Raw genomic sequence first — 22,948 nt, 5'->3', positions numbered from 1 at the left:
CGCCACTGCGCATGCACACGGAGCGCCTCCATGCCTCTTCTCTCCCTCTCTGTCCTCTGGCCCGCAAGTCTCCTCTGCTTCAGCGCGAACCACAACCGCAGCCCAGCGAGAGCACACACCGTGTATGCACACATCTCTACACATACGCACTCATCATCCAGCGACCGTGTAGCGAGACGGACGCAGAACGCCGTCTTGTTTCTTCTCACGTAGACACGATCATGCCCACCTTCAACCCAGTTGCCTCCCTCAAGGGCCAGAGTGTGGCCTCCGCTACACAGTTCTCGCGCGCTGACATCGACGCCCTCATCCAGCTCGCACTCGATATGAAGACACACATCGAGGCAGGAAAAACAATCGACACCCTGCGCGGTCGCGTCATGACGCCGCTGTTCTTCGAGGACAGCTCTCGCACGCTGACGAGTTTTTGCGCGGCCATGATGCGGCTGGGGGGCAGCGTTGTGAACTTCAAGGTGGAGACGTCGTCTGTGAACAAGGGCGAAACGCTGCAGGACACCATTCGCACGCTGGACTCGTACAGCGACGTGCTCGTGCTCCGCCACGCTAAGGAGGAGGCGTTGGAGCAGGCAATGAGTGTGGCGACGCACCCGATCATGAACGCCGGCAACGGCGCCGGTGAGCACCCGACTCAGGCGTTGCTCGACATCCTCACGATTCACGCCGAGCTCGGCGCCGTGGACGGCATTGCGATCGCGTTGATCGGGGACCTCAAGAAGGGCCGCACGGTGCATTCGCTGCTGAAGCTGCTAACGCACAACTTCGCGCTGAGGAGGGTGTACCTCATCGCCCCCGCGGGGCTGGAGATGCCGGCGGAGGTGCTGGAGCATGTCGCGTCGGACGTGCTGAAGCGCGGGATCGCGATTCAGCAGGCGTGTGGCCTCACCCCCGAGATTGTGGCCGACTGCGACGTGCTCTACGCGACGCGCCTGCAGAAGGAGCGCTTTATTGCCTCCGCTGCCGGTGACGCCGACGCCATGACCGCCTTTGAGGCTTCTAAGGCTAGCCTGCTGATCGACAAGGCTCGCCTGGCACACGCGAAGGCGAAGATGATTGTCATGCACCCGCTACCCCGCGTGGATGAGCTCAGCTCCGACATCGACGACGACCCGCGTGCGGCGTATTTCCGACAGATGCGCTACGGCCTCTTCATGCGCATGGCTATCCTCTTCAGCGTGCTTTCTTGAGCTGCCAGAGGGGAGGGCGGCGTACCCACCATCTCTCTCGGGGGGGGGCAGCTGCTATTCGAAGCGCTGGAGTTCATGTAGATAGACTGCTGCCCAACATGGACCTCATACACCGATTAGCAGTGACCCCCCTCCTCCACACACTCGCACGCGCAAGCCGCAGGGAACCATGGTGCCACCCACCAAAAGAGGAAAACAGAGAGATGGGCTTCACAGGCTGGGGCAGAAGCCAAGTTGATGGCGTCTTTCAGCACCGCGGTTTTGTCTATGGGCTTCGTCCTCTTGACATTGAAGCTGCCCCCTCCTCCTGAACGTGTGGTGATGGTGACGGTGATGCTGATGCTTGTCCCCCCCCCCCCCACACACACACAGACACCCCCACAAACATGGCGGCATAGGAGAGAGACAGAGAAATTTCCCCTATCGACGTGCGCAACACAGCGCTGCTGTGTGTCTCGCTGTTCCCGTGCGTGTTCGGTGATGCGACAGACATCGTTGCACACGAGAGGGGTCGCACCCCTCCACAGGACATTGGCAGGCACGCACGCACACACACACAGATCTATCCTCTCTCACTCAAAGTAAATCGCAGCTCACACAGCGACCATAACATCATAAGAAGGAACAAGTCAGAGAGCGAGCGAGCGCAACGGAGCGATATCAATGCCCGCGCGCATGCCGGCTTGCAACTCCATCGATCTCTCTCTCTCTTCTGGCACCGATCACCGATGCAGCCGGCTCGTGTTGTCGCCACGTTATCGTTGTGATGGTCGAGTTGGCATTGCCGCAGCGCGAACACGCACACATGTGGGCATGCGTAGTCGCGCACGATCTGCTGAGCTGACGCGCGTCCGTCGCGCTCTCCTGGTGTTGTTGTTGCCACAGAATGAAAGGGCTTGTGCAGCGGCTCGGCGATATCAGCCTAGAAAGCGTGAAGGCAGGTGTCGAGGACAACCCTGTGCTTTTCCGTCGTTCCTCCGCCAGCCCAGTCGCCCACTAAAGGTGTCTTTATGCTGCTACGCTGTCCATCATCACGACGAGTCGAGCAGACTATCAGTGATAGCCACTACGGCGCATGATTCTTCAATGCACTCTCCGACCTCCTCCATTTTCCCCTGGACTGCCACGTGCATCTCTTCTCCTCGCTCCACCACTGCTGCCGCCCAAACCTATCATCGACCACTCCATCACCCCTCGCAAGGCTTTGCCATACCAAGAGGTCGAGGTCGATCAGCCATCATCACACACACGCGCACACACTTCTCCTTCAACGTGCGCGGCCAGTGCGACGAACATCCACACGCACCTGCTGCGTGTTGCAACCCACTCTTCCTTTGCTGCGACACTCCTGCCCTGCCCGCTGCTGCAAACATGAGCCTTCAGGTGGACCTTCTCAACAACACGTTTGCTAACCCGTTCATGAACGCGGCTGGCGTGATGTGCAGCACGACGGAAGACCTGGTGGCCATGACCGAGTCGGCGAGTGGCTCTCTAGTCTCGAAGAGTTGCACCCCCGCTCTCCGCGAGGGCAATCCGACTCCGCGCTACCGGGCCCTACCGCTTGGCAGCATCAACTCGATGGGCCTGCCAAACAACGGGTTCGACTTCTATCTGGCCTACGCCGCGGAGCAGCACGACTACGGCAGGAAGCCGCTCTTTCTGTCCATGTCCGGCTTGTCAGTGAGGGAGAATGTTGAGATGTGCAAGCGCCTTGCCGCTGTCGCGACAGAGAAGGGCGTCATCCTGGAACTGAATTTGTCCTGCCCCAACGTTCCCGGCAAGCCGCAGGTGGCCTACGACTTCGACGCGATGCGGCAGTGCTTGACGGCGGTCTCGGAGGTGTACCCGCACTCGTTTGGTGTGAAGATGCCGCCGTACTTCGACTTTGCCCACTTTGATGCCGCCGCCGAGATCCTCAACGAGTTCCCGCAGGTGCAGTTCATTACCTGCATCAACAGCATCGGTAACGGCCTCGTGATCGACGCGGAGACGGAGTCCGTGGTGATCAAGCCGAAGCAGGGCTTCGGCGGCCTCGGTGGTCGCTACGTCCTCCCCACGGCGCTGGCGAACGTCAACGCGTTCTACCGCCGTTGCCCCGGCAAGCTCATCTTTGGCTGCGGTGGCGTGTACACCGGTGAGGACGCCTTCCTGCACGTGCTCGCTGGTGCCTCCATGGTGCAGGTCGGCACGGCGCTGCACGAGGAGGGACCCGCCATCTTCGAGCGACTCACGTCGGAGCTGCTGGATGTGATGGCGAAGAAGGGCTACCAGACGCTGGACGAGTTTCGCGGCAAGGTCAGGACACTGGATTGAACGGCCGAGAGCACGAGCTAAAGGAGAGCAACAGGAAGCACTGAAAAACAGCAGTGCGACCCTTTCACATGCGTACACGCGAGCGGCGGCGGGAGGGCGGAGGTAGACACCACAAGCTCCGGTGGCGTGCACATGTGCGACGCGGGCACTCCATCTGCCGTGGTGTCCCCCCCTCCTCCTCTCATGCTCCTTTTCCCTGTGTGCCGCCTTTGCTGCTTGCTTGCACAGCCCATTTCAGCTTCCAGCTCATGCGCTCGATACAGACGCGCGTGAACGGGATGCGTGGAGCGAGGTAGGGCATCTCGCAGCACCAGCGACCGCATCGACGAACAACGATACCGAAGCAGCGGCACTGCTTCGGATGTGGGAGAGGGCGAGCGAAGTGGGGATCGGTCTTGCGCTCGGATGTTTTGGGCTTCGCCGCATATCCGGCTCTTGCTTTGATTATCAAGAGCCGGCATCTCATTCGGCGGGTGCTTGTGTGCGTGTGTGTGTGTGTGATCTTCTTTTGATGCTTCATGTGAGTAGCGCACCCCCCCCCCCACCCCAGCCCCGCTCCGTGTGCCAAGACGCCAGGGGATCTCCCCCGTCCCTGCCGAACGCCGCACCACCTCCGGCGGTGACAGGCTCAGGCACCTGCGACGTGGCGAGGTCAGAGCGACGTATCGCTACAGATGTCGGCGGTCAGGTCCTGGGCTGCGTGGCGTCGCGGCGGCATGCGAAGCGGCTGTTGGTGGGTAGAGCTTGAGGCGGGGGGCCGTGCTCCCCGACGACCGAGTCGGCGCACTGCTGTACCGTGCGCGTCTACGGCTGCTTCGCACCAGACGACGGGCGCCCGTGGCAGGAGGAGCCGGAGGTGCGTGTGTGTGTGCGTCAGAGGTGGCGGTGTAGGGTGTGGTGTTTGGCCTCGCCTGGTGCACGGCAGACAGACGAACTCGCCCTGATAAGCAAGCGCGAGAAAAAGTCGATCAGCGCCGAAGAGGCGGTAAACGTAAACGGAAAGGCGGGATGCGGTGCAGGCGAGCATGCGATCCACGTACGCTGCGGAGCGGGGCACGACTCACGTGTGTGCGCGTGCGTGCAAGCGTCTTCTGCCTCCCTCTCTCATATATGTTTTCTCCTTTTCTTGCATGGACGAAACGGAAGGCATCAGCTGCGCTCAGAAACACGAACGCTTCCTGCACAGGCGACACACACGCATAAACGTGGTAGCCGCAGCCGTAGCCGCGTGTCACTCTCTTTGCTTTTTAGCTTGGCGTGGCGCGCACGTGTGCGCTCGTGACCTTAACCCTGCACCCCCTCTCTCTTAGTCCTTCCCAGCTACGCACGCCCTTCTCTCTCCGTTTCGTCTCAGCACACCAGCAAGCCCCTTTCATTGTCGCTGTGCTCCACACCACCGCTTCACAACTCTTCCCATCTCCGGCGATCACCACCAACTCCGACGGCGCTTGCACATCTTCTGCGCATCTCTTACCGTGCCGGTCTCTTCGGTCGTTTTTTTCTTTCTTGTCACCGCGGCATATCACGGAGCGCTACGCGGTGCTGGAGTGGGAGTTCGACGCCCAAAGCCTTCGCGCACGCACGCACACAGAGTAAGCATACATTACAGAGAGAGGGAGAGAGACAGACGCACGCGGCCATTACTTGCAGCCCCCTCATCTTCGTTTCTGCGGGAGACCTTGTGGTGGTGGTGGTGGTGGTGCTGTTTTACGATTTGAGCCGCTGTCGTGCTTCCAGCCTCTTCTTACACGCACGCGCCCCACTCACAGCAATCATGCTGCGTCGCCATGCCTGCAGCACCGCCGCGTTCGCGATGGCTATCCAGACCACGCGCGCCGCGCACAGCATTGCCGTGCTGCAGAACTCGGTGCCGGCTACCACGGCCAAGAAGCTCGGCAGCGCTGTGTCCAAGGAGGAGGTGGCGGCGGTGAACAAGGTGCCTGCCGCCATTCTGGAGAAGGTGTGCAACCCGCGGCTGGTGGCCTTCACGGAGATGGACCTTGCCCGCACCCGCTTTGCCCCCCTTATTGCCACGATCACGGACGAGGTGGACTACACCAGTATCGAACAGCAGGTGGCGAGCAAGTTCTTGGGGGACCCGAGCAGGCTGCAGCCCATCCCTGGTGCCCTCAAGAAGTTCCGCGAGACAAACTGGAAGGATGTGAAGTCGCTCATCACCTTCTACGAGGAGACGATGTACCCCATCCGAATGAAGCACAAGGAGTACAAGCATCACGAGCTCACGAGTTTCCACATCAAGGACGTGCTGAAGCGCGGCTTATCGGCCTTCAAGCAGAGCTACCTCGACCAACAACAAGAGGAGCAGGTAAAGGTGAAGGCTCACATGAAGAAGTGCGACGACGTTGTGAGCACCGCCGTCAAGGATGCCTTCGACACGGCCGTCTGCAACGACCTCGCGAACATCCTCCGCATCGGCGGCGAGCAGCATGCCCACGCGCATCGCATGGCGCTGAAGATCTTAGATGACATGAACATGATGAAGGTTCCGTACAACGCGGCCACGACGGAAATCCTGCAGGCCATCACCTTCAACGATGGCCCGTTCGACAACTCACCGCTTCTCTTTGAAATGATCGAGTGCCCAGAGCGCGGTGAAGTCCACGTCGGCACCGGCTCGCTGGAGAAAATCAGCGACGAGATCCTCAAGCTTATTAGCCATCGCCACCAGACCCCGCTGGACGACGGCATGCTGATCCGCTCCCCGGACACGCACCCGAACTTGCAGCGTTCCCCCGAGTAAGGGAGGAGAAGGCCCTGTGGTGGGGCGGGGCAGACATGCGCCGTCTCCGCTGGACTGCTGCGTTTCTTCCGACCATGTCTTTGAGGAGAGCCAGCTGGTGATGAAGGTGGTGTTGGAGCTCGATTCACATCGATGACCGGTGGCGTTGATGGAGCATAGGGAAAATTAGTTTGTTTCGTCTCCGGCGGTGCCGCCGCTCCATCTCCTCCTCCCTCGAACACTCTCGCGCTGGCGTAGGCCCGTCATGCGTGTGCGGTTTCGGACCTTTGGTTTCCTTTTCTCAAGTTTTGTGTGCATCTCTGCTGTGCACTCGTCTGTCTGTCCGTCCTCGTTCTCTCGGCACGTTGCCCCCTCCCCCGCGCCCCTTCCCGCCCTCCTCCACACACGGCGAGAGCGGCAGAGGGGGGAGGGCAACGACAGCTGGATGCGTTTTGGTACTTCTCGGTCTCTCGGTATCCTCCCCACCTCGCAGACTGACGAGTTTGTCGACGCTGCTTCGTCCACCTTTCTTTTGTCGTTGTGTAGGCGCGTGCACACGCGGATGCGACGGCGAAGCGCGAGATCTAGAGTGCGGGAGAGAGAGGGGCCGCGATTGGTGCTGCGTGTAGCGTTCACCGAGGGAAGCCGAGAGAGGATCCGGCCGGCTGGCACACCAGCGCGATGGGCTGGAAGAGAGTGCGGGTAGCGGGGTCCTCGAGTCGCAGCAGACAGCAAAATACCCCATCGTATAATGGCGCAAGCCCATTGGGCGTAGGAAGGCAGCTTTCACGGCGCGTTGTTAGATTTTCGACTGTGATGCGTACGGAGAGAGCAAGCGAGCGAGCGAGCAAGCGGTAGTGCAGGGATGAGAGGGAAGTCGAAGAAGTCGGAGCGGTCGGCGAAGAGGTCGGGGGATGGGGACGGCGGGTGAGGGTGAGAGTTGGGGTCTGGTAGCATGAAGACTGCCTGCATGCGCGAGGGTGTGCACATGTGTACAGCCGAGGCGTGGAGCAAGCTCTCCCCCTTCTCCAGCTTCTCTTCTCTCTGCCTCTTTTTCTGGCGCTCCCGTCCACCACGCCTCGTTCCGAGCTGTTGTTTTTGCGTACTCGCAGCGGCCCCCTCAGCCATCGCCACACAGACGCGTCCTCCGTTTCTTCCCTCCCTGCCCGCCCTTCGTCTTCGCAGGTATTTCGTCGTTTTCCATCCACGGGCACACCTCTGTCGCCCTCTCGCATGTCAGTGCGCAATGCCGCCGGCTATGATCTTTTCCGTTGGGCGATGTTGCTTTCTTCTCCCACTTTCCGTCTTTCTGGGAGCTGTTAGTGTATGTTAGTGTGTGTGTGTGTGTGGCTGTGTGTGCAACCTTCTCTTCCTGCTTTCTTCTCTCACGCCATCCCGCACGCATGAGATGCACGCGCCGGTTGCCTCTCCATGGGTCTCTTCTCATCGCTCTCGCGCAGGCTTGCCCTTCCGGTTCGCAGGTGCCCCATGCCGCTGTTGTTTTTCTTTCCAGCACGCTGTGGGTGTAGCCTGCTGACCTACCGACGCGCACATGCACCGCATCAGCATTCCATGTAGAGTTGGGGCGCAAAAAAAGGCAGGGGGTGGAGGCGGGGGAGGGGTTGGCAGTGTGAGAAGACGGCGGCGCACCGATGTGCCGCAGGGCGAACGGCAGGCGCATCCGCCGCAGCAAGCCACAGCAACTCCGAGGGAAAAAAGAAACAAATAAGGAACGACATAAAAAAATTCTGAGAAACGCACATGCGCCCCGCTCTGCGCGGTCTCGCAGACGTGAGTCGCCACCGAGGAACGGCAGCGACAGTGAAAAGGCCACCTGCGCTTGCATCCGCGGCCGCTCAAAGAGCCGATGCGAAGCCTCGGTAGGGCGTCGTTGGGTCAACTGTGCAGTCCCTCTCGCTATTCTTCGCTTCTCTCCTTTAACTGCCATACAGCTCTCCATTTGTCGGCTGCCGCACTGTCGCGCGGTGTTTTGAGAACCGCCCACCGCACGCGCTGTTCTTGTGCGGGGATACGCCACCTCATCGGTTTTCTTCTTGCCTTCGCCCTACTTCGCATCCATTTCTCCCTCGCTCGCTCCCTCTGTCCTTCGTTGCGTGCACGCGCGTCCACGCCTATGTATGTGTGTGTGTGTGTGTGTCTGTGTTTCGCTGCTCTGCGTCATTGCGCGCTTCAGCAGCAACAACACGCCGCCTCGCTACCACCTGGATTTGCGCGGCGACCCCGCGACACAGTTGCTCGGCACACGCGCCCCCCTCACACGACGCCCCCTCCCTCACTGCCGTCACTTTCGTTGTTGTTTCGCCCTCCTTTCTTCATTTCGTGTTGAAGTTCGCTTGTTTTGCTCGCGCTCTTTGCGCGCGCGCGTGTGTGTGTGTGTGGGGCGCTCTGGCGACGACACACCCACTTCCAGCGAGTACTGGTTTGAGGCACACATCCGTCGACACGGGTTGGAGGGCGACGGCATCTCGTGTGTGCGCGCGCTCACGGATTCCGATCTCTCCTCTCTTCGATCTGTTTCGCGCATCTCGGATGAACTTTTCCTTTCCGCACTTCACGCGTGCCAGCACGGACAACGTGTACACGCAGCCACCGCAGAAGTCCCTGCTCGAGTTGGTCATCGAGGCCAAGGGCCGGCTGGGCCTAGTGCCCCAGCGTCAAGCACTGACGCAGCACCCATCTCCGTCCCCGTTCAGCCACTTCTCGGACAGCGACGAGGAAGGTGAAGGCGTTGATGGCAATGCGAACGAGGCGGAGACGCGGCAGGATGCTGTGCTCACTACCCGCACATCCTGGGTGCCGCCGGCGTATCTGCTGGACTACTTCTTTTCTGGCGAGTTCCTCTCCGTGTTCTTGACGTTGCACGGCATCAACGCCTCACGCCCGGTGTCGATGCTGGTGCCACCGCTGTTGACGGTGCGTGATGCGCAGCTGCACCCCCTCGTCGAGGCCGGTCTCTGCGCCGTTTTGCAAGATGCGGCGCACAGCAGCTCTCGTCAGCAGCGTAGCGGCGGCGGTGGTGGATGGCGGGACGGTGTACGGGGAGGACGAGGGGGTCGCGATGGCGGTGAGAGGAGCTACATGGAGAGCAACGCCGCTGCTGCCAGCGCCGACGGCCCTTTCATGCCCTACTGGGGAGGCGCACAGCAGCACCAGCTGCAAGGCGGCTTGCTTGGCGCTGACGAGGGCAACGACAACGGTGCGGCAGAGCCAAGCGCACCGATTGCGGCGCATCCATTTTGCGCCGATGCGCAGCGCAGGGTGGCCGAGCCCGCGGCGACACCGCTGGCACAACGCCTTCTTTTTCGGGGACTGCAGCAGGTCGCACTCCCGGCGCTACTCCTTGGCGACCATGTGCTGCTGAGCGGCCCGCGTGGTATCGGCAAGCGCACGGCGGCACTGCTCTCTGCTGGCGCAAACGTTTTGGCATTCACTAGTAACGCCAACCCCGGCGCCGCAGAGGAGGCGGACGCCCCTCCAGCGCCCGTGGAGGGTGAAGGGGAGGCAGCTGCTGATAAGCCCCCAGCTGCGGCTGAGGGGCCCGCGTCCACCTCTCCCATCGAGGCAGAGGCCAAGCCAGAGGAGACAGTGGAGGACACCAGGGATGCGGCGGACGCTCGCCCAGATCCAGCAGAGCCCGCTGCCGCCTCCGATCCTGCATCGCCACCGGCTCCTCGTGCGCTCATTGTCCTCTCCTCCTACCCAGAGGTGCTCTCTGCGGCGCACTGGCTGGGGTCGGTCTTCGGCCCCGCAGCATTCGCCCCATACACGTTTCAGAAGGATGGCGTCGCGCTCCGGCTACTGCTGGAGGCGCAGACGGCTGAGCAGCAGCCGGCGGTGCTGGACGGCGGCAGTGGCCCCTACTCGAGCGACGCTCTCGGCCACGGTGGTGTGATGCCCACCTTCCCCGAGACCACTAGCGGTCGGCGCTTTATCGGGCCGCCGTTGTCGCTCCCCTTCATCACTGACACGACTGCTGCTGCCGGTGCTCCGGCGCTGCCACCAGCGGATCCCACGCAGGCCGAGTCTGCTCCGCGCCATGCACAGGCGACGGTGCCGGCTCTTTCGGAGCTGGCGGCCCTCGTGATGAATGCGTCGCTGCCTGCAGAGGCCGCCGGCACAGCGCAAGGCTCGGCTGGGGAGCGCGCAACCGGCGGAGATACAAAACTGAAACGGAGGCGGCACAGGGACGATGAGGAGGTCAGCGATGACGATGCCGACGAGGAGCGTGCCGAGAAGCGGTCCTCCCGCACGCACCGCCGCCACCATCGCCACCGCGGCGAGCGCGACGAGGCCGAGAGCGACGACGACGAGATCAGGCGAGTGCATCATCGCGAGAAACGCTCGCCGCGCTCCAGCAGCCGCCATCGCCATCGCAGCCGGCACGGCGACCGCAGCGATCGGGGAGGGGAGGCGGAGAGTCGAGGAGAGAGGGACGCAAGCAGCCATCGCAGCCACCGTCGCCACCGCCGTCGCCGTGATGAGGTCGACGGTGGTGACGGTGGCAAGGACAGGCGGCTTGTGGACCGCGAGGAGCGGCACTTGCAGCCGCACAGCAGCCATCGAAGAAGCAGCCGCCGCCACCACCACCGCAGCCGCAGCGACGAGCGTCCGTCCCGTCACCGGAGTCGCCGTCACCACCACCACCACCACCGTAGCCGTCGTGGCCGAGACCGTCACGGCGAGGACCGGCGCAGTGTTTCATCGTCGTCTTCCTCGTCTTCCACGGCCGCCTCGTCCACTTCCTCTCCTGGCTGTCAGAGTGCAGGGCCGCCTCCTTTGGTGCCCACTAACGCGGAGGCAGTGCTGCCGATGATGCTAGATAACAGTATAGAACCGCCGGCAGCTGACGAGCTGCGCGCCCTTGCGCTGGACTCTGTGGTGCCGTCTGCTGTGCCGATGGTGGCACCGGTAACCCCCTTCTCTGCCGTTGCTGTTGCCGAGGAGCCGTCGGCGGCCGCAGAGAAGCAGCACGAAGCGGCTAAAGAAGACAGCACAGCTAAGCTGCCTGACGTTCTGCGCCAGCGCGTGCCGCTGTTGATCACCACGTATCACGCCCTGGGGATGGCGCTCGGAATGGTGCAGGGGGAGGCGTCCGCCCTGCCACCGCTGGAACACGTGCGTGTGGCGTTGTTCGTCAATCTCGAGAAGGCGCTCATGCCACCGCTGAAGGAGTCTTTTGTGCACTCGTGGTGGCTGTCGTTGGTGAACGCGCTGGATGTGGAGTGCCAGTTTGTGGTGACGGCCGATCGCATGGGCACTGAGGTGCGCGGCTTCCTCGATAGCACCATCATGCCCGACGCGGGGGAGCGGCTGGTGCACTTCGATCAGCGCGACGCGTCGATATGGGCTGTGATGAACGTGCAGGTGTGCGCGGTACCAGTGGAGGCGCCGGTGACCGCTTCGCCGCCGAACGGCGGCAGCGAAGGACGCCCTCGCATATCCGGCAGCGACATCGACGCTGCCAAGGTGGCTCATCTCTTCTCCACCATTGTGGAACACATGTCGTCGACCGGCTGCCACGCAACACACCAGAGAGGCGATGCTGCGTTCGAGGCCCACCGTGGTGGGCAGGGTGCGCGTGTAGTGATCGTCTGCTCTGCTCGTCGCGAGCAGTCGCTGGTGGTGACGCAGCTCCAGCGTCTTTTCCACGATCAGGAGCACGACACCCACGCTGTGATGGTGCGGGTGACGGAGAGAGTGGAGCTGTTTCGAGCATCAGAGGCGGAGGCGCTGGTCCTGACGGATGCGCAGCTGACAGATCCTCGCGTGCTTCGTGATGTGCACCAATGCACCGAAGTGGACCTAATCCTGCACTTCTCCTTGCCACGCACGGTGATGACGCAGCTGGAGAAGAAGGAGATCATCAACTCGCTTGCGCAGCGCGGCCGCGCCATCCTTGGGAGCTCGAAGCAGTTCTGTGCTCGCCGCTGGTGGCGCCGTACGGCCGTAGCGTCCGCTGCCGGTGGTGGCGCTGCCTTGGATGCGCCGAGCAATGCCGTCGACTTCGTCCCAGCCAAGGTGGAATGCCAGCTGCTGCTGACGGAGTACAACGTGCACGGACGTGTTGGCTCGTGTGTGATGGAGGCGCTGCGCGAGGTCAGCGACAGCTGAGTACCAAAGAAAAAAACGTTGCACGGCGCAAGCGAGCGGGGGTGGATGGGTGTTGTGAGGAGAGGCCGGCCGCGCGCATGTGGCCGCCACTCCCCGCAGCAGATGAATGAATAGCAACGACGAAGGCCAGCTTCTCCTGCGCGATGCGTTGTGCGGGCGCGCGCCTCCGATGAGATGACGTGGGTGGCGGCGTTTGTGCAGCGGGAGATAGCTCGGCACCCCCGTCCCACCCCTTTCGCTTCCTCTGCACTGGAGTGTTTGCGAAGGGACGGGCTGACAGCTGAGCACGGTAAAGGCTAAAACGCGCGAAAAGGCATGCAGACTGGCAGACGCGCGCCAGAGAGAATGAAGGCGGCACGAACGCGTCGTGCCGCCGTCAACTGGCGTGCGGTCGTTGATGGCCGGGGGTAGACGCAGGCACCAATCACCGCGCGCTGATCGGGCACTCGTGGAGGACGGCACTGCTTGCCGTGGTACGAGGGCGAAGGCACAGGCACACACCGACACTGTGCTGCATGAGTGAACCAAGTGTAAACCAGAAGTGGGCGAGGTCCTGCGCACACGGCAGCGGCCTTCGGAGAGTTGCGACCCCGCCTCCTTTATCGCTAGGCTTCGTGTTTGGGTGCTCTCCCCGTACGCTCATGTGACGCGCCCCGCCCCCTTAATAACACAAGCATGACAGACAGCCCCGTGCTTCACTCCGCGTATGTCGGCGTCGGTGGCGTTGGTGCGGCTCTTTGAATGGGGCAAATGCTCTTTGCACTGGTGTGCGTGTGTGATGACACAACTGCGTCTTGTGTGACCCGACCTGGGCTGCTGCTTCGCTCCGGCCCACTCACGTGAGCGCAACTGTGCGCGTTCCTCTGACCGTTTTGTGGGTTTTACCACGGCACTCGGGCCATTGGGTGGTGATGCAGCGACCCTTTCCTCGTCTCGCCACCGCCTTTTCTCACACGCGGCGTTCCTACTTTCTGTTTTCTCTCTGTTTGACCCCCCTCCCTCCCATGTGATGACGCGGGGGGAGGGGGGCCACCTCCGCACACCTCAGTTGCACGTGAGCGCACCCCGCATGAGTCCTTCGATACCGCTTCGCGCGCGAGTGGGTGTGAGCGTGCCCGCTATCCTCCGCTCTGTTTCGCTTTCCGGCTTTGAGGCTGCGGAGGGTGGAAAGAGCGAAACAGAGAAAGTGGGAAGCAGACGCGCCGAGTCATTGGCGTAGTGAAAGGACGACAGAGACACCCCTCATGGCAGGAGGGAGTACGAGTCCTGAAATGCACGATATTGGGAAGCGGAGAAACACGGGGCGGGAGGCAAGCCTACGGCGCTTTAACACGCACACGCGTATGTCGGCTGCTGCTGCTGCTCTTGCACGTGCGCTGTCGCCCTTCTCCAGCCGGGAATCCTCCACTTTATCGTTCCCCCTCTCTCTCTCTCACTCTGCGACCTTTTGGTATGCTTTCGCCGCAACCGGCACTTATGACGTACTGCACCCACACACAAAACACACACACACACACACACACACACGAAGCAAGTTGCGCGTGCATGCGTGTCACTGCCCGCCATCTCTAGCCCTCCCTCCCCGCCTTCTCCTCTTTTCTGTTCTAAAGTTTCTTTTTATTTGACATATTTCGAATCTGCCCATTGATCAGCGCATCTGTCTTTCTCCTGCCTCCATCCCCCTCCCCTGAGCCGTGCCGTAGCTTCGGAGGAAATTTTTTTTTTCGTGCTTTTCACTCATCACCTCGCGAGCTTTTTACTCGATCAGCCCCGCGCACGTTTTTGCGTGGGCTTGTGCTTTACGGGCCCCTCTCCCCCTGTACTTCTCTTTTTTGTCTATCACTCGGCGCTCTTTCTCCAGGTCTTTGATCGCACACCACCATGCTCTGGTGTCGCTTTATCTTGCTGATCCTCATGGTGTTGTTCACCGGGTGCATCATCGCCTCGATACTCCTCCCTATATTCCGTAAAGAATCGAATGACACCGACATGGCGATGCGCAGAGTATTCTTCTGGTACAACGAGACGGTCAGGACCTCCGACTCCCCTCCCGAGGATTTGATTATACGCTTCTACACACGAAATTTGTTGTGCCTGAAGGCTAGGGCGCTCTTCCTTTTGATGTCGGCCTTGTCCCTGATGGCCGCCGGGGTCGCCGTTGTTGCATGCCTCATGCTCGCCTGCTGGACGACGGCCGGATACAGCATCTGCATCAGCGTCACCTCCCTCGTGCTGTCCATTTTCGCCATGCTGTTCTCAATGGTGGTGCTGGCTGCGTCAACGGTCGTCTTCAAACAAGACTTCTGCGTCAACCAGACCGAGGCCTACCTGCAGGCCCCGCAGAAGAATGGCTACCGTCTTGTGGAGGGCTTCTTCCTCCTGTGCATCGCCGTCGGCGGCTTCTTGCTCATGTTCATAACGCTGGTGGTGTGTCTCTGCTGCGAATGCCGATCGCGGTCGCAGCCCTGTGGGCAGGATCACGGCAGAAAAACCGACAGCAACAACCTCCCAAATAGCGGTGCATATCTGAGCGCCACTCACAGCTCGTAGAAGAACATGGCGAAGCGTAACTTGTTCTGCCGTTTCCGAGGGAGGGGGTGTGGAGGCGGTGCCGCACCTGCTCCCATGCAAGACAGGTATCGACACGCGCACACAACAAGTGACGCAGAGACACACACACGCACACAGGCACAGGCACAGGCACATTGCCACACCGCCGCCGTACAGGCTCGAAGTGCCGCTCCCGCTCCCCCCTCGTTTCTGTGCGGGTGTTGCTCGTCGTAGCAGCCGCATCTCCCTCCTCCTCCTCATCTGATTCTCCGCTGTTGGTACGCGCTGCTTTGTTTTTGTTGCCTCCTCTTCACTTGCCGATGCGTCACGGCTCACACGTTCTCCAGCGTTTTTTCTTTCGGTTCTTGGTGGTGGTCGGGTGCGGTAGGGGTCGGTGGCATCACTGCACACATGCCCCGCGCCCTCTCCCCATCATCATCTGTTTCTCTTTCTCTCTCTCTGCCTCTTGCCCTGGCTGCACCCCACCCCATCCCTCCTCTTTCTACAACCAACAGTTCCGACGCGCATGTACACAACAACACTGTAGAACCGGTGACGGCATCTCATGCTTTTTTTTTTACTCTGATCCTTTCCCTCTCCCTCTCCTGCTCACCTGCTTCCTCTTTCCGTATGGAGCGATGGGAACCTTTGCTTGTTCGCCCAGGACAGACCGACAGAGAGGGATCCCCCCTTCCCCCCCTTCGTCTCTTCCTCGCTCGCCTCCAGAGGCACAGCGATGCACATATCGCGCGGGTCGGCCGAACGAGGGAGGCGAAGAGGATACGTATAAAGACGCACGCGACAAGGCTAAGGCACCATACACGTTGTGAATGCCATGCGCATGCGTGCGTGCGTGTGTGTGTGTGTGCCTGCGCCTGCATTGTGCGTGTTGCTCGTTTCTGTTAAGGATCGTTCTGTGCTCTACATCCAAAGGACGATCCTCCCCCACACCCCCTTCTTCTAAAATGTTCCGCCAGCGGTGCTGCCGTTGTCGTGGCGGTGCCGTTTCCATGTGCGTTGAGAGTTGCATATCGCTATCCACGACAGCGACGCGGGGACGGACACAGCACTGGGTTGAACTCACATGCTTGTGCCCAATGGGCGACTGCCTCTGCCTTTCCCTCTCCCTTTATTTCATTGCGGTGCTGAGGATGATGATGATGGCTGCTTCTTCCTTTTTCTTGCTTGCTGTAGCTAGGTAGCTATGCCTGTTTTCTGTGTGCGTGCATGCATTCTTTTACGCATTTGCCTCCTCCTCATCCTCATCGTCCGCCTTATTGTTGCTTCTTCCTTCTCTCTCTTCAGTCGATGGCATCATCGTCGTGTTTGTCGCCGTGGCCATCATCTACGTCTCGTGTACGGTCAACTATTTCTGTCTGCTTGCGTACATTTTCGAGAGATGTGTGTGTGTGTGGGTAGGTTGTGTGTGTGCTTCGTCCTGGGCACTCGGCCGCTCACCATCTGTGCCCCTCTCGTCCTTTCTTTCTCTTGCTTGTTGCCTTGCTGCACTTAAGCCATACAGTGATTCGGCTCGTTTTACCTTGTGTGTATGTGTGTGTGTGTGTAAGTCGTTTTTCTTTTCCCTCCCGCCTTTGAAACAGGAACCCAACGAAGGGGCATCTCCATGAGGTGTGAGAGCCCCCATGCCCGTACGCGCGCCGCCAACCCACGGCTCACCACACCTCCTGCAGCTGGCTAGCTAGCGAGCCATATACGTGTATCTGTGCGGGTATTAGCACACGCGCACGCGCACTCAGCGAACGGTGAAGGAAGAGAGGAAGGGAACCATACCTACACACACGCACACGGCAAAAACACACACACACACACACACACATGCATACACACATACACACACAGCGTGACATGCTCGCATGTGTGCCCGTCCATCAGCCGTGGCGTGATGGTGTCGCTTGGCGTGTGGGCACACCACCACATGCGTGGCACAGTGGCCGAGACGAGCAAAGGTAAGCGCCGAGGTCTGGGGAGGGGAGGAGGGGCTGCTCTCTCTTTTCCTCTTGCGAGACGCTTTATGGACTTTGACGGACGCGAGCCGCCCGAGCATGCAGGTACTGCTGTCCAGTATCGCTGCTGCTGCTGCTGCTCTGACGCAGGGCTCCTGCACTCTAAGTGATGTCCAGATACATGTCTTCACGGCGACGTGCACATGCGCGTAACTGATTGTGCTCTTCTATTCTGGGCAGCTTCTCCTCTCGTTCTTTCATGACTCTTCTTCCTCTCACGCAAAACGTCAACGGCAGTGACACCCTTACACACCGAAGTATCGATACACACACACACACACACACACACACATTTGCAGAGCATGACCACTTTCTCGCGTTCCCCAGGGGGACTACTCATCTGCCACCCCCCTCCCCCGCCTTCTCTCCCTCCTTTGCTCTTCAACGTAGCACTTCCTCACAGTTTCTTTGTGTTGCTGCTGCAGCAGCCGACTTCATCGCACTCACATCCGATACGCCCTCTCCTCGACAGACAGGAGCACACTCGCACGACGAGCAGCGGCGCACTTGCGCGTCCTTCTGCAGATCGCCTCAATGGGATTTACTGCTTGGGCGGCGTGCTCCGTATTGTTTCCACAGCTCCGCTGCGGGACCACACATGTGCACGTTGGCAAGACCCGCTTCACGGTACACCACTGATACGGCGAGACGGTGACGTCGACGAACGGGGAGGCATGCTGATCATCCACCACGGCGCGAGCGCCGAGTAGTACACCTTCTACACTGTCGAGGCGACCTCGTCCGTCGACGGGGCTTGTCTGGACGCCATCATAGTGCTGCTCATCGCGTGCTGAACCCCACGCAAGCACCCCGACTGCCTCGGCGCCATCACGCTTTTTTTTTTTGACCGTCGGGGCCTCCGCCTACTGCGCCGTTACCCTTGCTCTGCCTGTGCACGTGTCCGTGACGAACATTGGCAGTGCTGAATTCACCACAGAAGTCCACGTGTAGGCTGTTGGATCGCTTTGGCCTGCTCTATGCCGCCACGGGTGGTTGCCTGATGACGCTCCTTCTGGAAGGGATTGGGCACTGTTACCGCGGCTACATCGCCGCCGCCCCCGACAGTAACGACAACGCGAACTCCTGCAAAATCAGCACCGCGCCTCTGCACGCCACCAAACCCCGCTTCTCTCACTGTTGTGTAGCATGCCGTCCTCGCTGTTCCTCTCGCTCTCTACTGCCTACTTCGCGCGACTGACCCTTTTCTTTGTGCGAGTGCGTAGTTCCCTGATGATGCGGGGCACCTCAGCACGGTGTCAGGGCCCCACACGCGCTCGGTGTGGGGGAGGCCACGCAGCCGGCAGCCTGCCGTCGGGTACGGCTGGCGGACTCTTGGCGTTTCGGCGGGCTGGGACGGCGGTGTGCGGAAGAGGCGTGCGGCCATGACGGCGTTTGTACCCGCTCACTACGAATCTTGCCGGCGAAGGAACGAGTAGAGGCATCCGCCTGCTGTTTTTGTATCTTGGCCGCGTTGCAGTGGTGCTGAACGCGATTGTGGGCGTGGCCTGCGCTGCATGTAGTGACATGACGGTGGGCTGAGCGGCGCCAGACGGCGCTGGCTGGCCCGGCTCCCTTGGCACAGCCGATGTGCAGCAGGCCTAGGTCGACTGTGGCTGCATGCGTGTAGTGTGGTTGACCTGCCCGTGGGCGAACGGACACACGCCGAGGAGGAAAAAGAAAGAAAGCGTCTCGTGCCCGTCATGCCGTTGCATCGCTCCCACGGGGTTTGCTCTCGTTGGCGTGGCCGCTCTATGTGCGCATGGCGCAACGCCTTCAGCCACCGCTTCGATCTGCGTCTCCCCACTCTCTTTCTTTCGTTTTTCGTGCTTTCCTCGCCCCCTCCCCACACGCACATATGTATATATATATGCGTGTGTGCATATAAGGGTGCCTAAGCTCCATCAAACGCCATCCTTCGACAGCCTCCCATTTTTTCAGCTCTAAGTGGCACACCCATCTCCTCGCTGCACGCGCGACCTGCCTCCCCCCATCACACTCCCAGCAGACCAAACAACCGAAGCTCATCTGAATCTGTAGCCCAGTGCAGCCCACCCGAACATCAGCGACAATGAAGTGCTGCCGCGTATTCGTCTTCATGCTGCTCATGCTCTTCACAGCGTGTGCGACGTGCTCTATTTTGTTCCCCGTGTTCCGCAAGGTAGATGCCGGCACCGACACAACGAACACCGTATATTTCTGGTACCGCCAGTCATCCACGCCGGCCAAAGAGACGCCGGACGTGGAGATAATCCGGACGTACTCGTATCACCTGCAGTGCCTCCAGGGGCAGGTCTACTACACGGTGACGGCCGCGCTGTCTGTGGCCGCGACCGCCTTTATCGCGTCTTCTGCCTTTCTCACCGCGTGCTGGATCAACGCACGCTACAATGACGGCCTCGCCGTCACGAGCACCTTCACGTCGTTCGTATCACTGGCTTGCTGCGGCGCAACCTTGGGCTTGATTGTGTGCACCTACTTGACGACGCTCTGCCCTGGCGAGAAGACGCAGATACCGGCGGCTAAGGAAGACGGATATCAGCTGGCGGAAGGCTTCTACTTGCTGTGCGTCGCAACCGGTGGCGCGCTCCTCTGTTTTATCGTTGGCTTTGCGCTCTGCTGCTCCACCCTGTGCTGCAGTAAGGAGAGCAAGGACGACGACTACGAGTGAGCGAAACAGTGAGGCGTGTGTGCGTGCATTCCCCCTCCTCCCCCAGTACGCGTGCAGGCTTACTCGACTATACATCTATTCTGTTGGTTTCTTTTTTTTTTTTTCATGTTTGTGGCTTCCTCACTACCTTCATTCGTCCGCCCACCGCTGCTGCGTTCCGTTTTCGTCTACTCGCTTCTGTTTCTCTCTCCCTCTCGCGCAGTTGTTGCTTCCCTTCACCTTAGAGGGGGAGGGAAGGCGGGAGGGGGACACTCGGTGCCTCTCCCAGCACTTCGTTCGGCCCTGTGAGGCGCACTCGGCCGTTATCCTTTTTTGTTTTCGGGTGTTTTGGGGGGAGGGGGGAGGAGAAGGAGGAAGAGGAGGGGAAGGTTCTCGTCATGTGATTGTGGAGGGAGACGCACACGCGTGCGAGTATGTGGGTGGGTGGGTGTGGTCACTGCATTTCTTGTCTCTTTCTCCCCCTCCCCTTCCCTCTCGCCATTCCTCCATCCCCTCTTTGGCTCGCCTTGTTTTCCTCTTCGATTCGTTTTCACCTCCTTCCTCACTGTACTCTTTCCATCTTTCTCCTCCCCGTCCATTTTTGACGACACGGAGCGGCGCGCGTGGGCACCTTTCTGTGGCCCTCAACGTGCATGCGCACCGTTTACGTACTTCTTTCCGCACCACACGCACCCCTCCGCGCACATGCACGGGTACATTGAGACCCGCTTGCAAGGCGGGCATGTGGCCGCCTCTTGCAGCGCTTGTGCTTCGTGCCCCTTTCCTTATGCACTGCTGCCATAACGGAAGCTGTGACGCGGGCATGTGTGCAGGCATATGTGGGCCCGTCTCCGCCCCCCTCTCTTCTCTCTGTGTTTGTGTGTGTGTGTGTGAAGGCACGCTCATGACAGCAAGCGATAGTGTCTCAAATCGCTGCGCGTGAGCACTCACCTTTACCCGCTGCGCAAGCCGCTCACTTCATTTCTGTCGCGCTGTGCCCGTGCGCATCCTCGTTCGCTTTTTTATCGTTTTTGTCTCCTTTCTTTCGCATCATCAGAGAGCTGGAGGCGGAGGCGCGCACGTCGTGTGGCGGCGGGGCAGAGCTCCAGGCTGGCCCTCCTAGGTGAGCCGTGCGCGTGTGAAGCGCTTGCAAGGGAGGGAGAGGGGGTGGGGAGAGGGAGAATACGAAACGCTCACTTCGATCTTGTGAGTATAGTAGCATCATACGTGTACTGCACTCACACCCGCCTGCACACGCCTCAGCCCACACAAAATTCAGACAAGCAAGTGAGCGTACACAGCCAAGTCACGGTGCGTGGCGTGCGCCTCTCCCCTCCCCTCTTTTTTTTTCGGTTTGCTTCCCTGCGCTGCTGCACCGGCAGTTTGCGGTGTGCGCACCGGTGCAGCAGAAGTCCTCCTGTTTCCTCCCTTCCCCTCTCCCCGCTCTTCCTCTGTTTCGGTTTCGCTTACGCCAGCTCTTCCTTTTCAGAACGTCGTAAGTCCTTTCTTGGTAAGGTTGGCGACGCGAATGAAAGGCGCACCGATAGTCGAACAGCGATAGAAAACGATGCGGGGCCGGGATGTGTGCGTCACGGCCCCGCCCCTGCCGCTCGAACCGACCCGCTGCAATGAACCATGTCTCTTCACGCCGCTTTCATCTTCGGCTCATTTCCGATCTCGAGGCATCGAGTCACTGTCAACCCTCCCCCCGCTTCCAGCACCCCTCTCTTGGATATCGCGACAAGAAGTCCCCCCGTACGGTGACAGACAAAGTAAAAAAAAGGAGGGCGGGGATGCGCGTACGCCCGCCTACTCATGCGAGTGATTTTATCGAGGGTGCGAGCGGAGGGGCACCACAGACTCATACACGCCTTCAGGGAGAATAGACAACTCAGCAGGGAGGACGCGTTGTGAACACGATTTTGTATTCATTATGCATATCTTTGGGGCATCGTTTTCTCTTCTTGGCCCCCTCCCACCTTCTCCCTCCCTCTCTTCATCACCACCCGCTATGGTTTTGATGTTGAAGGCCCTTCTTGTGGAGCCCCCCGCCCTCTCCCCCACCCCCTCTTTTCCTTGTTCAGGCTTCACGCGACCCTATGCGCCTGGAGATTCCTCACCACACACACACACACACACACACACCATCTTTCTTGTTCTCTGTTACGTGCTCCTTGTTTTTCTTTCTTCCTCATTGTCCCTGTCTTCTTCCCCACCCCTAACCAACCTCCCACCCCCTTTCCACCGAGAGCCGCGTTCGCTTTCCACCTTCACTTGTGCCGTGGGGCTGCGGTGTGGTTCGCCCGTATTCCTTGCCCTTTAATGGTGCCTTCTTGGCTCATGATGAGCCCCCTTCACTTTTTTTTTCCGGGTTCCTCATCGCATTCTCATCCTGTTCGTTTCTCTGTGATTGCCCGTGAAGGAGAGAGGAGGGGGAGGCGTGTGTGCGTGTGCGTGTGTGGGAGATCCGTCCTCCACGTTGCGGTGATTGCGACGGTGTCCACAGCCGCCGTCGATCTCCCTCCCATTCCTCTCCGTCCCTCCCTCTACCCCTCTCTGTGCATACGTGTTGCGTAGATTTGGTTGCTTCTTCTCTTGCCTTCGAGCAAGCGCGTCCACTTCCTCCTACCAGGCTGCCGTTGGGGAGACGGCCGTAGTGTAACTCGTCCATGTGTGTCAGTGTCTCAGCGTCTCTTCGCACGCGCATGAGCCCGTTCATGTGCAGCAACATTAAGGGCGGCGAACATCACCCTCAAATGCCCATGTGGTCGAGGGTGTATACGTGGATGGAAGCCACCTCCGCCGATGGCGCTTCGCTGAGGCCGCTTTCGCGGCCACTTCCCAACTCCCGTGCCACGACCTCTGCGATTGCACGGGGATCTGATACTATGCTCCCCCACCTTCCTCCCCATTTCCCTGCTCACCGGCTGTCCCAGGGCATCGGACAATGGACAACCGGACACACCTGACACACAGCGGCACAAGTGCGTTGCCCCTCAACCTTCATCTTCTTTCTCCCCTCCTCTGACTTTTCGGTCTTAACTTGTTCTTCCACAGCGACCTTGACGACGGGAGGCGGTCGCCTCCACGCGCGGCATCTCAGGGCCCAGCATCCCCCCACCCCAGCCCCGCTCCGTGTGCCAAGACGCCAGGGGATCTCCCCCGTCCCTGCCGAACGCCGCACCACCTCCGGCGGTGACAGGCTCAGGCACCTGCGACGTGGCGAGGTCAGAGCGACGTATCGCTACAGATGTCGGCGGTCAGGTCCTGGGCTGCGTGGCGTCGCGGCGGCATGCGAAGCGGCTGTTGGTGGGTAGAGCTTGAGGCGGGGGGCCGT

The 22,948-nt window shown here is 60.4% G+C and overlaps 6 protein-coding genes across 6 annotated transcripts; all 6 read left to right on the top strand.

The window, feature by feature from the left end:
* Positions 1 to 221: 221 nt before the first annotated feature.
* Positions 222 to 1,205, top strand: LDBPK_160550 (aspartate carbamoyltransferase, putative; the record flags this gene model as incomplete). Its single annotated transcript, XM_003859694.1, has 1 exon — positions 222 to 1,205. The coding sequence occupies one exon, from the start codon at positions 222 to 224 to the stop codon at positions 1,203 to 1,205; it is 984 nt and encodes a 327-aa protein (XP_003859742.1).
* Positions 1,206 to 2,576: 1,371 nt separating this feature from the next.
* On the top strand, positions 2,577 to 3,518 carry LDBPK_160540 (dihydroorotate dehydrogenase; the record flags this gene model as incomplete). The annotated part of the gene is made up of 1 exon (XM_003859693.1): positions 2,577 to 3,518. The coding sequence occupies one exon, from the start codon at positions 2,577 to 2,579 to the stop codon at positions 3,516 to 3,518; it is 942 nt and encodes a 313-aa protein (XP_003859741.1).
* Positions 3,519 to 5,292: 1,774 nt separating this feature from the next.
* LDBPK_160530 (hypothetical protein, conserved) lies at positions 5,293 to 6,279 on the top strand (the record flags this gene model as incomplete). The annotated part of the gene is made up of 1 exon (XM_003859692.1): positions 5,293 to 6,279. The coding sequence occupies one exon, from the start codon at positions 5,293 to 5,295 to the stop codon at positions 6,277 to 6,279; it is 987 nt and encodes a 328-aa protein (XP_003859740.1).
* Positions 6,280 to 8,808: 2,529 nt separating this feature from the next.
* Positions 8,809 to 12,390, top strand: LDBPK_160520 (hypothetical protein, conserved; the record flags this gene model as incomplete). The annotated part of the gene is made up of 1 exon (XM_003859691.1): positions 8,809 to 12,390. The coding sequence occupies one exon, from the start codon at positions 8,809 to 8,811 to the stop codon at positions 12,388 to 12,390; it is 3,582 nt and encodes a 1,193-aa protein (XP_003859739.1).
* A 1,881-nt stretch (positions 12,391 to 14,271) lies between these two features.
* On the top strand, positions 14,272 to 14,940 carry LDBPK_160510 (hypothetical protein, unknown function; the record flags this gene model as incomplete). Its single annotated transcript, XM_003859690.1, has 1 exon — positions 14,272 to 14,940. The coding sequence occupies one exon, from the start codon at positions 14,272 to 14,274 to the stop codon at positions 14,938 to 14,940; it is 669 nt and encodes a 222-aa protein (XP_003859738.1).
* Positions 14,941 to 19,032: 4,092 nt separating this feature from the next.
* LDBPK_160500 (hypothetical protein, conserved) lies at positions 19,033 to 19,632 on the top strand (the record flags this gene model as incomplete). The annotated part of the gene is made up of 1 exon (XM_003859689.1): positions 19,033 to 19,632. The coding sequence occupies one exon, from the start codon at positions 19,033 to 19,035 to the stop codon at positions 19,630 to 19,632; it is 600 nt and encodes a 199-aa protein (XP_003859737.1).
* Between the last annotated feature and the right edge of the window lie 3,316 nt (positions 19,633 to 22,948).

This window comes from Leishmania donovani, chromosome 16, assembly GCF_000227135.1.
Source record: "Leishmania donovani BPK282A1 complete genome, chromosome 16".
Classification (NCBI taxonomy): domain Eukaryota; phylum Euglenozoa; class Kinetoplastea; order Trypanosomatida; family Trypanosomatidae; genus Leishmania; species Leishmania donovani.
This window is presented reverse-complemented; position numbering and strand designations above follow the sequence as displayed.